Genomic DNA, 12,783 nt, shown 5'->3' with positions numbered 1-12,783 from the left:
CAAACACCACTGTGTCATGTCTATCAAATTAGTGCACACTATAATTAAAACAATGTAACTGCTTCTAATTTTGATATTTATTTTTGCTGTAAAACACTTTACTTATGAAAGGCTTTTTCACTGTGTCCTAAATTCTGTGTATAGTGAAAGCTCCTTTGCTTCATCTAGAGTATCGATCCATGCAGCAATAGCATTATAATACGCTTGATCTTTTTATTTAATTATCAATTCACTTTATTTCTTTAAAAAGAGTTGGTAAGAACCTTAGTTCCAATCTCTTCCATTCAATATTTTTGAAGCTCCTGCTGACTTTTCATATTTTGATTTACATACTAGTATGTAAACACTTGTGCAAATATGTAAATCTGTGAACTAGTATACCAAATCATAAACACATTGTTCTACAAGATGAACTGATTTTGGCATGGGGAAAAGCTGGAAATCAATGATAATTTTTAATATTTTCAAAAATAAAGTGAAGTAGATTCCTTCACAGTCAAAGCTTATTCTGTAAATCTTTCATCTATTGTAACACACACTAAGTTCTGGTTGAACTCAGCAGGCAAGGCAGCATTTATGGAGAGGAATAGTCAATGTTTCTGACTGAGACCCTTCATCTACTTACTTCTCACTATTCACCTTGACTAAATACAGAAAGAATTACAGTGAAAATAACATCTAAGAGCTGGAGGATACTAATATGTAATGCAATGATTTTCAGATATTGTAGCTCCCCATTTCAATTTAAACCATTAAAAGGCCCCACCATGACCCTCTGAAATCACTCTCAAGGGATAGATAATTGATCAAATCAAACAAAGAACCTTAAGAACCAGACTGGAAACAAATCCAGGCAACAACAAACCTACCCAGAGAAGGTATGGGCGGCAGCAATGTAGATGAAATTTTCATAATAAAGCTGTTTAGACTCTTTGAAGTCATTCATATCACAGGTAATTTCAGATGAACCTGCCCCTTTTACTGATAGCGTAATTAACGGCTGAAGAACAGGCTCATCCCAGGCATAATCCAGTGACGCTGATGGTTTTACTTCTGTCTTTAGTCTTGGCTCTGCCACACCATGTTGATTGAAAATAATAGCCACCTGATAAAGTAGTAAAGGAGGGAGATCAGGAACTTGATGCGAAAACAGATGAAGATTTTACTATGTGTAACAGTTTGCTTGCTGCTGCTGCTTGCATTTGTCAGCCTGAAGGAAGTGTCATACTGAAACATTTTCAATATTGCTCTGAATCAGAAAATTAAGCCCAAGAGGTTAAGCACTGTTAATTAAGAATGGTTTGATCTTCAGATTTAAAGAACCTAATTGTAACTAGTGAGCATGTGGGCTAATATGCACTGGATTACCCAGTTAAAACTGCTACAGCTGGACATTCTGGCCTGTTTTGTTGTTCTTTGACAATATTTGTAACCACATATAATATCAAAACAAATAAGTACACAGCTGCAGAAATGGCTTTAGCATTTAATGTTAATCTAATGCTTATTAAAAATAGCAATTTTAAATAGAGTGTTGCTTGATCTGTGTTCTTACCATTTCTTCACATCTCGTGCCACATTACTGGCAAATAATTAAAACAAACAAAACAGACCTAAAGTGATAATAGATCAGGTTGTGTGTCTGGTCTGCAAAACGTGATGAACTGTGGATTGCAAGACTATTTGAAGCAAATACATCTGTGATCAATGTCTCTGCCATGAACTACCAGTTCAGAATCACTGATATTATGTGCAACGTCAAGGCACACTTCACATAGAGAAAGGGGTTGACCTAGGAAGTTTTCACCAGACATCAGAGAAACCAAGAAACAAACAGAATGAGAATCCGCAGGAGATGATCCTATCCAATAAGTGCAAGGTACTTACTTCCTCGCTGAGTAAGAAGGGAAGCCAAAATGACAAACATGGTACCTTGAAGCACAGGCTGTCCAGAGAGGGAAGTATACTACAATACTATGAAGGGATGCAGAAAACATTGTTTGCAAGTGGGACTGAAAGCCCTATAGTCCGTGGCTTCTCTGATGATAAAGTGGGAAGTCACTTGCTTGGAAGAACATTGGCAAGGGAAATATTCATTTCCTGAATGAACACCATGGCTAACATAGGAAAAAGTAAGATATTATATTTGTAATGCTATTAGAAGATAAAGGACTATTGAGTTAAAATTTCTACAGTAATTGAACACGAGTACCCCAATGCATTCTAATACATGGGTCACTGGCAGCAATACAGGAAAAAGACAGAAATGCACCACTGTGGTGGCTGCATCTGAAGAAAGGTGGAATCAACAGATAACAAAGTGTCAAAAGCATATTAAATCAGTAAATGAATAGAGCTGGAAAGCCCTAGGTGAAATGATTGTATTAATATTTTGTATATAAATGGAAGGGAATACAATAAGCTATCAGTCAGAAATTTTATTCTATTAAAGTGGTTAAGGGAAAAATGAAGGATACAAAATAAATAAACCAGAAAAGATAAATAAATGTGTAAGTAAACCATCAAAGGAGAAGGAAAATTCAAAGCACGTGCTATATTCATGCTTCAAAGAAAATTACAGCTACAGAGATACATGGCAGCACTGCAATCCATTCCAGGAATCTACAAGAATTCTAGGGAAAATGAAGATGACTTCAGTAATATAAAGTGGTAATCATTAATTGAGTCCCCAAAGTCTTCATAAAATCATTCTTTTTACTCTAAAAGATAAATAGTTTAACTAATCAAGTCACATTTTAATTTATTTTGGCATTTCAAGCTTAAAAAGTTATTTATGAGAAGAGTACTCAAACTTGTAATAACTCAAGCATTTTCAACCACGTTAAAAACTGGTAAGCAGACAAATTTTGTTACAATTAATAAATTGTATATATTGGCAGAAGTTAACTAAGTTAGTTTTAATGGAGGAGGTTTTAACAATGAACAGTCTTGAAAGGGTTTTACATGTCTGAAAGGGAGCATTTTAGCTCTTTACAATAATATTTCAAAATCCCAAAGGTGATTTAATGATTTAATGTTTATAATTTAGGTAAAACCAATACTGAGGACAAATAGTTATATAACAGAAATCAAAATATAGCTGATTTCAAATTGATACTTTAAGTGTAAGGACCTAACTGACAAGGATCTACAATGTTAGGACCTTCCCTCAATGGTTGCAAAACAAAAGAACTGGTCACTGACTTCTGGAAAGGAGATAGTCTGCATACTCCTGTTTATATCAATGTTACCGCAAACTTCAAGTTCCAAGATAATCACCAACAGCATGTCCTAATCTAACTATGATGATGCCACAATGAAGAAAGCTCACCAGCACCTCTAATTCATCAGGAGGCTAAAAGAAATTTGGCATGCCCCTTTGACCTTCCCTAACTTTATAGATGCACTATAGAAGGCATCCTATATGGATGCATCATAGCTTGATATGGCAATTGGTCTGCTCATGATCACAAGAAACAGGTCAGTACATCACAGAAAACAGTCTCTGTTTACACTTCTCACTGCCTTGCATAACCAAAGACCTCATCGACCCAGGACATTCTCTCTTCTTCCTCCCCACCCCCCCCATTTGGGTAGAAGATACAAAAGCTTGAAAGCTTCTGCCAACAGGCTCAAGAACAGCTTCTACCCTGCTGTTATAAGGCTATTGTAATGGTTTTCTGGTATGATAAGATGGACTCATTATGGCCTTGTGTCTTACTGACCACTTGCACTGCACTTTTTCTGTAACTGTAACACTATTCTGCACTCATTATTGTTTGGTCTTATAGTACCTCAAAGCCTTGTTATAAAGAATTGATCTGGATGAACTGTAAGCTAGACAAGTTTTCCACTGTACCTGTGAGAACAATGATAATAATTTAACCATTCAATACATTTACAAAAGTTTTAAATAATAAAAAGCCACAAATCCAAGTTAATGCACAAACAATATAAAAGGAAGCATTAAAACAGAAATATCAACAGATTAAGTGAATGGACAGAACAATGACAAACATTTCTGTAGATGAAGGTGACGGATCTAAAAAGAATAGATTTTTTAAATGCGATGAAAAGGGATATGGATCTTCAGATGCAGTACATAGATCTTTAAATATTGAACAAGCACAAAAAAATCCATAGGGCTATATTCAGTTGGTATGCAAAACCCTCGTTAGACCACATCTGGAATATTGTGTATAGGAAGGATTTTAGATAAAGGGCAATGCATAACTGTGGACAGGAGATGAAATTACTGGAGCATCACCCAAAGAGGCTTTCTGGGTGGAGCAGTGAAATAAAAGGGGATGATTATATTGCTGAGATTATACTAATACTCAATGAGAATAAGAAGAAAAAAGTTACATGAAAATTCTGCGGAGTTTTAAGAATTATATGGTTGTCATATTAGGGGATTTAAAATTTTTGTAATGAAGACTGGAACTTCCATACTGTTAAGGGCTAAGGTGAGGTGGAATTTGTTAAGTGCATTCAGGAAATTTTTTTGGGCTCTAGGAGAGAGGAAAGATTGCCCCACTCATGGGTAATAGGCAGGGGCAAGTGACTGAGGTGACAATTAGAAGTACTTTGGGATGAATGATCATAGTTCTATTCCGTTTTAAAATAGATATGAAAAAAGACAAATATGTTCCACAGGTTCAAGACCTAAATTTGCACAGGGGGAATTGTGACAACATGAAACACAACTTGCAAAGATTGTTCAGAGTAGGTTATTTGCAGATGAAGGGACCACAGAAAAGTGGGAGGCTTTAAAAGGTCAGGTAGTGATACCTTAAGGGTCTTCACTGTTAAGAATGAAGGCCAAGGCTTGCAGGAGCAGCAAAGCCGGGACTACAAGGGGTATCGAGGACCTGGCATGGTTCCAATAGATGTAGTTGAGATTGAGTGAATTCCTGGAGCATAAATCATGCGAAATGCACTCAAGAAGGAAATCAAGAGGGCCAAAAGGGGACACGAGATAATTTTGACAGAGCTACTCTTCCCTTAACGTACGTGTTTGCTATCCAATGTTTGTCAAGTCTACTTTAGAGTGGCTGATACTCTTTCCAAAGGTTAGTTTATTGTAAAGTTCCATTAAGTTTGAAGAATGATTCATTTTATATACGTACCTAATCAACATCGATCAACCTAACATATCCAGCTTGTGAGAGCAAATAGGGGAGTTTTTGTGTAAAACTATAATTATATTGTAGATGCAAGTGCAGTAATAATTTTCCATAGAGATTTACCTCTGAAAAGTTATCAATGCGAAAGGGTGGTGGCAGCTGTTCAGAGTTACTAAATGCAATATGATATGTTGCTCCTTTAAGAGTGATTTCTACCCGTAGAAGGTGACAATTCCCTAATGTATCCCTGTAAAACAAAATGCAGGGGAGAGAAGTTAAAATCTTCAACCGTCTTGTTAAGAAATAAGCAACAACAGTGAGAAAGAAAGCTGTAAACAAAGCAAGTACAACTTTGTTGCATAGCTGTTGATGAAATTTTTAAAAAATTTACCCAATTTTTTTTCCGATTTTCCCGCTCATCACAAGACATAGGAGCTGAATTAGGCCATATGAACCACTGAGTCAGCGCCACCATTTGATCATGGCTGTTCTATTTTCCCTCTTTACTCCTGTTCCCCTGTCTTCTCCCCTTAGCCTTTGACACCCTTGCTAATCAAGAACTTATCAACCCTGCTTTAAATATACCCAAAGACTTTGTCTCCACACACATCTGTGGCAATAAATCCCAGAGATTTCATCACCTCTGACTAAAAGGTGGCTTACCTCTGTGTCGCTCTGATTTTTCATGAGGAAAGGTTTTGCAGTAATTTCCCCCAAAAATCTCTACTTTATTACTTTTGGACAGTTAGACTGGCTTTAGATAGTTAATCATGAGGTTAATCTCCCACACAGAAACTTCTCCCAGGAATTGGAACTACAGACTCAAGAATGGGAATGTGTGATAATTTTTCAGTCTCTGCTGTAGGAATGCTGAGGCAAAATGCACCACATTTATTGGAAAAAGCACTTAAAATTAAATGGTTCAGCATTAAATAGAAAATCAAACTATACCTGAACTCCACAATATAACATGTCATTAAAGCCAATAGGAAAAAGTGTACAGCAACAGTTAAAATTTGTAACATCTAAGCCTACAAGATCTGTATATTAATATTTTATCTAGGTGTTTTAACTAATTTCAGAATTATTATAATATGCTTTAATTAAGAGGCAAAATAGTGAAGTTCTAACCAGTCGATGTTTCGGGCTGAAACTCTTCATCAGGACTGATGAAGATAAATTTTCACAAAAAGTTCAAACTTGGCTGTTAGCCTAACCATACAGTATGCTGACAGTGAAATATTAATTTTACGTGCTCAATTTTAAACCAAAAGCCACATTCTAAAATGATTGGGCTCTTTTGCTCCACTATTTTGGTCACTAGAATGTAATCCCACTGATCTTTCTACCAACGAGCAAACATTTAAAAACCCAGTCAAGCAGTTAAAAAAAATCCAAAAGGAAATCTGAAGGAAAAAAAAGAGTGGACTTCAGATCTTAGTGAAATCCAAATATAGACAAAATTCCTTTAAGGAGAAACTGAACAAATGGCATTGCACTAACAACTAAGTAGCACAAACTGCTGAAAGTTTTGAAAAACTTACATAATCAATGAAAATACTTACTAGGTTTTTGCAATCTCCTACTAATTCAACTATTCCACTGGAGATATTGATAGGTACTAATGAACCCAAACTCTTTGATGTGAGGCAAATGAGAAAAAGACCCAAAAGGGAATAAGAGTATTTATCATTCTGGACAGTTTATTAATATTAATAATGGTGGTGCCCAGACTTATACAAAGTCCACAAACTCTGTAAAGGGAACAAAATTGCCTTATAAAGGAAATTTGCAACAGTAATTGTGTAGATCAAAGCAATCCTGTCACATGTATTACTGATGGCACTACACACCAGTTTCTGTCAAGTATATCCATGTACATCTATGAGAGATCCTGATCTAAGCTACCTTATTTCATTTATCTGGGTACAATTCTCACCTCATGTTAATGTGGAAGGAACTATTCTTGTTCACCTCAAAGCCTCCTGACCAAATGCAGTTGGAAACATCCATTAGGCGTACACATAGTAACTGATCATAATCATTCCTTGGCCAGTGGAAAACCACACTGGCACCAGGGAGGGTTGAAATGTAACCATCTGGATTTTGTGTCCCCTGAAAAAGAAAGTTCAAATGAATATTATATTGTTGGGGGAAGTCAAGTAGTACTAGCACCCTCAGAAAATTAATCATAATCTTGGCATATTTGAGTTTGGGATCCAGTCTAAGCAAAGTGAGAATGAAAGGATTCAAGGCTAAGTAAGGGAGAAAGAAGGTGAGGTAGAAACATTTACATGGTTATACTGCTCTGCGGTTGCACCAAATATTTAAACTCTAATGAAATACTTTTGAAATGCAAACATTTTTGGTTTATTAATGAAGTAGGAGGCAAAGTGCACTCAAGAATGGTGGTTTAGGTAAAAAGTTTAATTGTTTAAGAATTAAATATCATGTTCGTATCACTATACTCTTTCTTAATGGATGAGCAGATGAGTTAATTGACTTTCCTTATCATATCTATTACTGACAGAAACAAATATTGTAAAGAAGTGCTTTAAGAAGCTAACTTGAAGTCAACAAAGTTGCAGGAATTACTGAAGAGATGAAACTGGAGGAATTCAGTGAAGGATATAATATTGGCTGAGTCATGAATATCACTACATTTCTTCACTTAGATTGTGACAATTCAGGCAGGTACATTTCAATTAATCCATTACAGAGAAATTATTATTTGCTTGGTGCCTTGCAGATGTTTAAGGCTATACACCTTCAAAATACAGATTGGATTTTCACTTATGACATATGAATATTATAAAATTATATAAATTATAATTATACAAATTATAAACTAAATAGCCACTAGATTGACCCTTAGCAGAATCAGAATGCTATGATTTAATGACTGAAGAAACTGGGGTTTTTGAACTTGGAAAGGAACTACTGAAAAGCAGATTGAGACGAAGAGGAACATTGCCTAAACAATAATACTAGAACAAATTACACAGATTTCGGACTGATGTCCGTAAGTTAAGATAGCAATAAACAGATAGAGTACTCTTCCAGGCAATGGAGGAGCACTTGAATGTCATGAGAACAGAACTGCAGCATTTTTCCAAATGGATGAGCTAAATAGGTCTTCTAATCTGCATCCATCTTGTACAGTTACAGGCATGCATACCAAAGCTGTAGACTAAGCAGCACATTCAAAGTGCAATATTCATACAACAGATAAACTTTTTAGAAAGGATAAAAAGCAGTTCTACAATATCACAGATGGGCTAAATTGATAACTAATTAAAAGCTACTAACAATGTGCAACACTGATGGAATATGTTCATCATATTACATTAACTGTTCCAGCGTCCTTGCCCTAGGTCTGCTCAAGTAATTCATTTTGCTGCTTTTGCATCACTACAGCTTACAAACTTCTGTAAGTGATGCTTTTGTGCAAGTGTCTCCACCACTATCAGATTCTTCCTCGTCTATTTTCACAGACAGCTTAATGTAATGCAGACAGGAATTCATTAAGCCTGCTCATGCCAAAACAATGTTTGCAGTAAATTCCAAATTCCTGTTGTATTTAGTAACACACTTATTTTTAAAATACAAATTAATGTGTCATGTCTTCATAGTCTCAAAAATCTCTTGCTTACCAAGCCCCTGGCAAACTCCCGTTGAGCAAAAGCTAGTTTGTGAGAGGATTTGTTGTCCAGTAGGTATCTGGGTGCAAATGTCACAATGTTGGTATCTCTGTAGCGGCCTCTCCCTTTCCGGATATCAATTCCTGAAAGAGAAAAACAAAAGCAATTTTTTTTTTTGGAAACACTAAGCAAAAGTAAAATTAAACACATAAAAACTCAATTGTTGTCACTGGACCAAATTCATTACAGCTGTTGCTATTATAATGAAGAAGAATTCAGCCCTTCAATCCTTAAAAACTTTTAAGTCAGTAAACCACTCTATTCAGCCTCACCAATACTATAAATAAGTCCTGGTCTATTCCCATGTTGGATCACTTTCACGGCTCGGACACCACTGCCTCCATCCAGAGAGAACTCCTGACACCATCCAGGTATTGCGTCTGGATGGATTCCCCTCCCGATCCTCATGGTACACCTGCAGGGATCACAGAGAACGTGAAGAAGACACTCATTGATAAACACAAAATTAAGACTGGAACTGGTAGTTTTCCATAAGATAGCAACCATATATAGTAATATCTTAGTGACTGTACTAAATCATATGATAACATGAGGACTACAGTTAGGATTGCAACTATAAAAAATATGTATGAATTGAAGTAGGCATCCTACACTTGTTTAATGTAAAGTTCATTCAAAATGATAGAAATAGTGAAAGACGAAGGAGAGATCCGTAAAGAAACAAAAATGCAGCTTTGGGCTAAACAGGTTTCTGAAGCTGTACTGACAGAATTGCTATGTAAATTAGAGTTGCGATATAAGGGTTAAATGGGCGAGACTATCTGGACCCACTAGTTACCCATTTCAATAATTATTTTGCAGTTCAAGAAAATGTAGAAAGGAAGGAAAATAAATTGCCTGTTGCTTAAATTCAATAAATTATGAAGATTAAACATGCTTTGGGTTTTGAATTGGAGATCTGATTTACATTTCAGAAATTATATAATGATATCTTTAGCATACATGTGGACAGACTGTTTAATATGGGGTAGCAGATGGTACTATGATTTTCCATTTAAAGTGGGAAAACAGTAGGTCAGATTTGACATGCTGAGCTTTTGTTAAGCTTTAATTTTCTCAGAGTAAAAACTGAGTGATAAGGAAGGAAGCAAAGATTATGGGTAAAACAACAGATCAGGGTCAGCAGTGAATTTATTATATTACTTTTCACAAATCATGCGTAATCTGCTATACCTAGCAATTTCTGCTTCCAACATTTGCAGTATTTAGTTTTTGGTATTTCTGTGTGAATTATGCATTGGATACAGGTAGCAGTGTGACGTCTGTTTCTAGTAATGAAGCAGATGAACAATGAATACATGGGGCCAAATTAAATGTAATATGCAGTTAACACATTAACAGCTCAATAGATCTTTTCTTAACCATAAGGACACAGAACCACCAAACTGTTTAAGTTCATAATTTTTAAAAGGTAATTTTTTTTGCTGGTGGGGGGAGGGGGGGTCGTTGCTTGCTGCCGCTTATGTGCGGGAGGCAGGGGAGTTGGGGGGGGACTTTGGGGTTCTAACATTTAACTGTCAATCATTCTTTAGGGGCACTCCTCTGTTTTTCGTGGATGGTTGCAAAGAAAAAGCATTTCAGGATGTATATTGCATACATTTCTCTGGATATTAAATATACCTTTGAAACCTGTGAAACCTTTGATTGTACATCCATTAACGGCTGATCTATACAGAACATAACAGAACATTTAAGCTGGATGATTGTAGCAGCACAGCCACAATAACTCACTCTGGTGTGTCTTGATGTGCTAAAAAATTAATAAGGCCTTGATTGCTAGAGTTCATACTTAAAATAACTCGTTTGGAAACTGAGTAAGGACTCGAATTTCTGCTCAGGCCAAAAGGCTATTAACGGCTGTTACACTAGCTCATTATAGAAGAATAGCAATAATGAGCCATGAATGTAAAGTGCCAATGAAACGAAGTGTAATATAGAAAAAACGTTTATTACTGAAGGATTGGTAAAAGTTGGCAAGTGAGGCAGCAGAGAACTGAAGTAAAGATTGGAATTTACAGGGTAAATTGGGTATATATTCCACATGCCATTTAATACTGTGATAATGACAGGTTACGACTTTAAATTTTGGATTGCCATAACAAACTATTTCAAACATCATAGCTGTGGGATGGAAGGCCAGTCCTAACTATCATTTCTATAATCTTATCAAAAAGATTCACTTGGAACAAACCCAAAGCAGTTGTGATTTCAATTCATATTAGGAATTACTATGTATCTGCTGTGACTCAAAGAACTGTAGTGCAACATGAAGCATCAGTTTTAGAAAATGAGGCAAAATGGAATTGTGCAGGTCATTTTTAAGAAATCAAACAGAATTACAAATCAGTATAATAGCACAGTGAGATTAACATGGTAAAGGATTGGTCTTACAAGAGAATAAGTTAAAGCAATGCAAGAGAACAATTTAAGGCAAAAACCAGAAAACACGAGAAAGCCAACTCAGACAGCAAATGCGGAAAGAGGAACTAGGTTCAAGCCAGGAACACCAGCGGAACTGAAAGAGGAAAACTTTGACAGTTTTAAGTTGCAGAGGATGGGGATCGATGAATGGGGCAAGGAGAACCTCTCAAACAGGATGATGTCATTGTTGCTATAGTGATAATCTGTTATTGAAGTGACCTTATTGATGAAGGCAGCAAGGGAGTGAAAACAAACAAGTTTTTCTCTCCATAAACTCCCTCACTCTCTGCAACCCTTTCCCAGCATGCTTGAATTAATCTTGTTTTGTTCCATAGATGCTGCGTGACCAACCAGATTTCTGACACTTTCGGCTTTTGTTTCAGATTTTCTGCACTTGCAATCTCATTATGTATTTCAGGCACTTAAAGAGCAAGGCCTTCCAGCTGCCAAAGACAGGTCATCTATAGACCTAAATCTAGGGCTTACACAGGCAGCAGACATATACATTTCATAGTTATAAATATCACAGTAAAAATTCAAGAGTTTAGAAAACATTATATTCAATTATTATTTTGGGAGAGACACTGATGAAGTACTTCTTTATTCCTTTCATAATAACACACACAAAATGCTAGAGGAACTTAGCAGATCAGGCAGCATCTGTGGAAAGGAATAGGGTTGTCATTTCAGGGCAACATCTTTCATCAGGACCCATGATGAAGGGTCTGTAGTATCTCGTGTTCATTCCTTTTCATTGATGCTGCCTGACTTGCTAAGTTCCTCCAGCGTTTTGTGTGAGCTAGGGATTTCCAGTATCTGTAGAATCTCCTGTTTTTGGGGGAAAAAAACACAATTTCTGCCATCTCAAAAACTAAAACTAGTCTTTTACATCGTTAAAGGTAAGACATATTTTGCCTGTAATTACAAAGCTGAAACTCAGAACTATTATATTGAGGATATTAGATAAACCTGGGATATGTAATTACATTTTTTACTCACATGTTAGGTTGTTCTTTGTCTACAAAGCTGAACAGAAGGGGGCTGAGACTGCGTGCAAGCTCATGCTCCTCAAACTGCCCTGCTGCATCAGCCTTTGTGTTGTCCTGTCGAAAAATGAGTGGCAGTCCTAAACGAAGATGGGAATGAAAGAGAACTCCTCAGATAATTCATCACACACACTCAGCAATTCAGGACCAGCTTTTCCCCCTCTGCCATCCGATTCCTAAATGAACATTGAACCCATCAACACTACCTCACTTTTTTATATTATTTCCATTTTACATCATTTGAATCTAACTATTTTGTGTATATACACACACAGACATAGACTTAGTAATTGATGTACTTATTTATTTTTTTCTTTCTATATTATCATATATTGCACTGTACTGCTGTTTCTAAGTTAGCAAATTCTATGACACATGCTGGTAATAATAAACCTGATTTCTGATTTTTGCACATCTTTTCTAATTCTGAAATCTTGCAATATTACATCATGCTTCTAATTTTACTCT

The 12,783-nt window shown here is 36.1% G+C and overlaps 1 protein-coding gene across 3 annotated transcripts in view; it reads right to left on the bottom strand.

Annotated features, from left to right (window-relative positions):
* vps13d (vacuolar protein sorting 13 homolog D) overlaps positions 1 to 12,783 on the bottom strand; it is a 288,043-nt gene that overhangs the window by 108,604 nt on the left and 166,656 nt on the right. For all 3 annotated transcript variants that reach the window (XM_073031774.1, XM_073031775.1, XM_073031776.1), the window contains 6 exons: positions 12,269 to 12,395; positions 9,100 to 9,242; positions 8,780 to 8,910; positions 7,066 to 7,241; positions 5,250 to 5,373; positions 870 to 1,105 (listed from right to left, as the gene is read on the bottom strand). In XM_073031774.1, coding sequence (XP_072887875.1) covers positions 870 to 1,105; positions 5,250 to 5,373; positions 7,066 to 7,241; positions 8,780 to 8,910; positions 9,100 to 9,242; positions 12,269 to 12,395 — 937 coding nt within the window. The remainder of the gene's footprint in view (positions 1 to 869; positions 1,106 to 5,249; positions 5,374 to 7,065; positions 7,242 to 8,779; positions 8,911 to 9,099; positions 9,243 to 12,268; positions 12,396 to 12,783) is intronic.

This window comes from Hemitrygon akajei, chromosome 29 (genome assembly GCF_048418815.1).
Source record: "Hemitrygon akajei chromosome 29, sHemAka1.3, whole genome shotgun sequence".
NCBI lineage: Eukaryota > Metazoa > Chordata > Chondrichthyes > Myliobatiformes > Dasyatidae > Hemitrygon > Hemitrygon akajei.
Note: the sequence above shows the minus strand (reverse complement) of the source record. Positions and strands in the feature narration are given on the sequence as shown.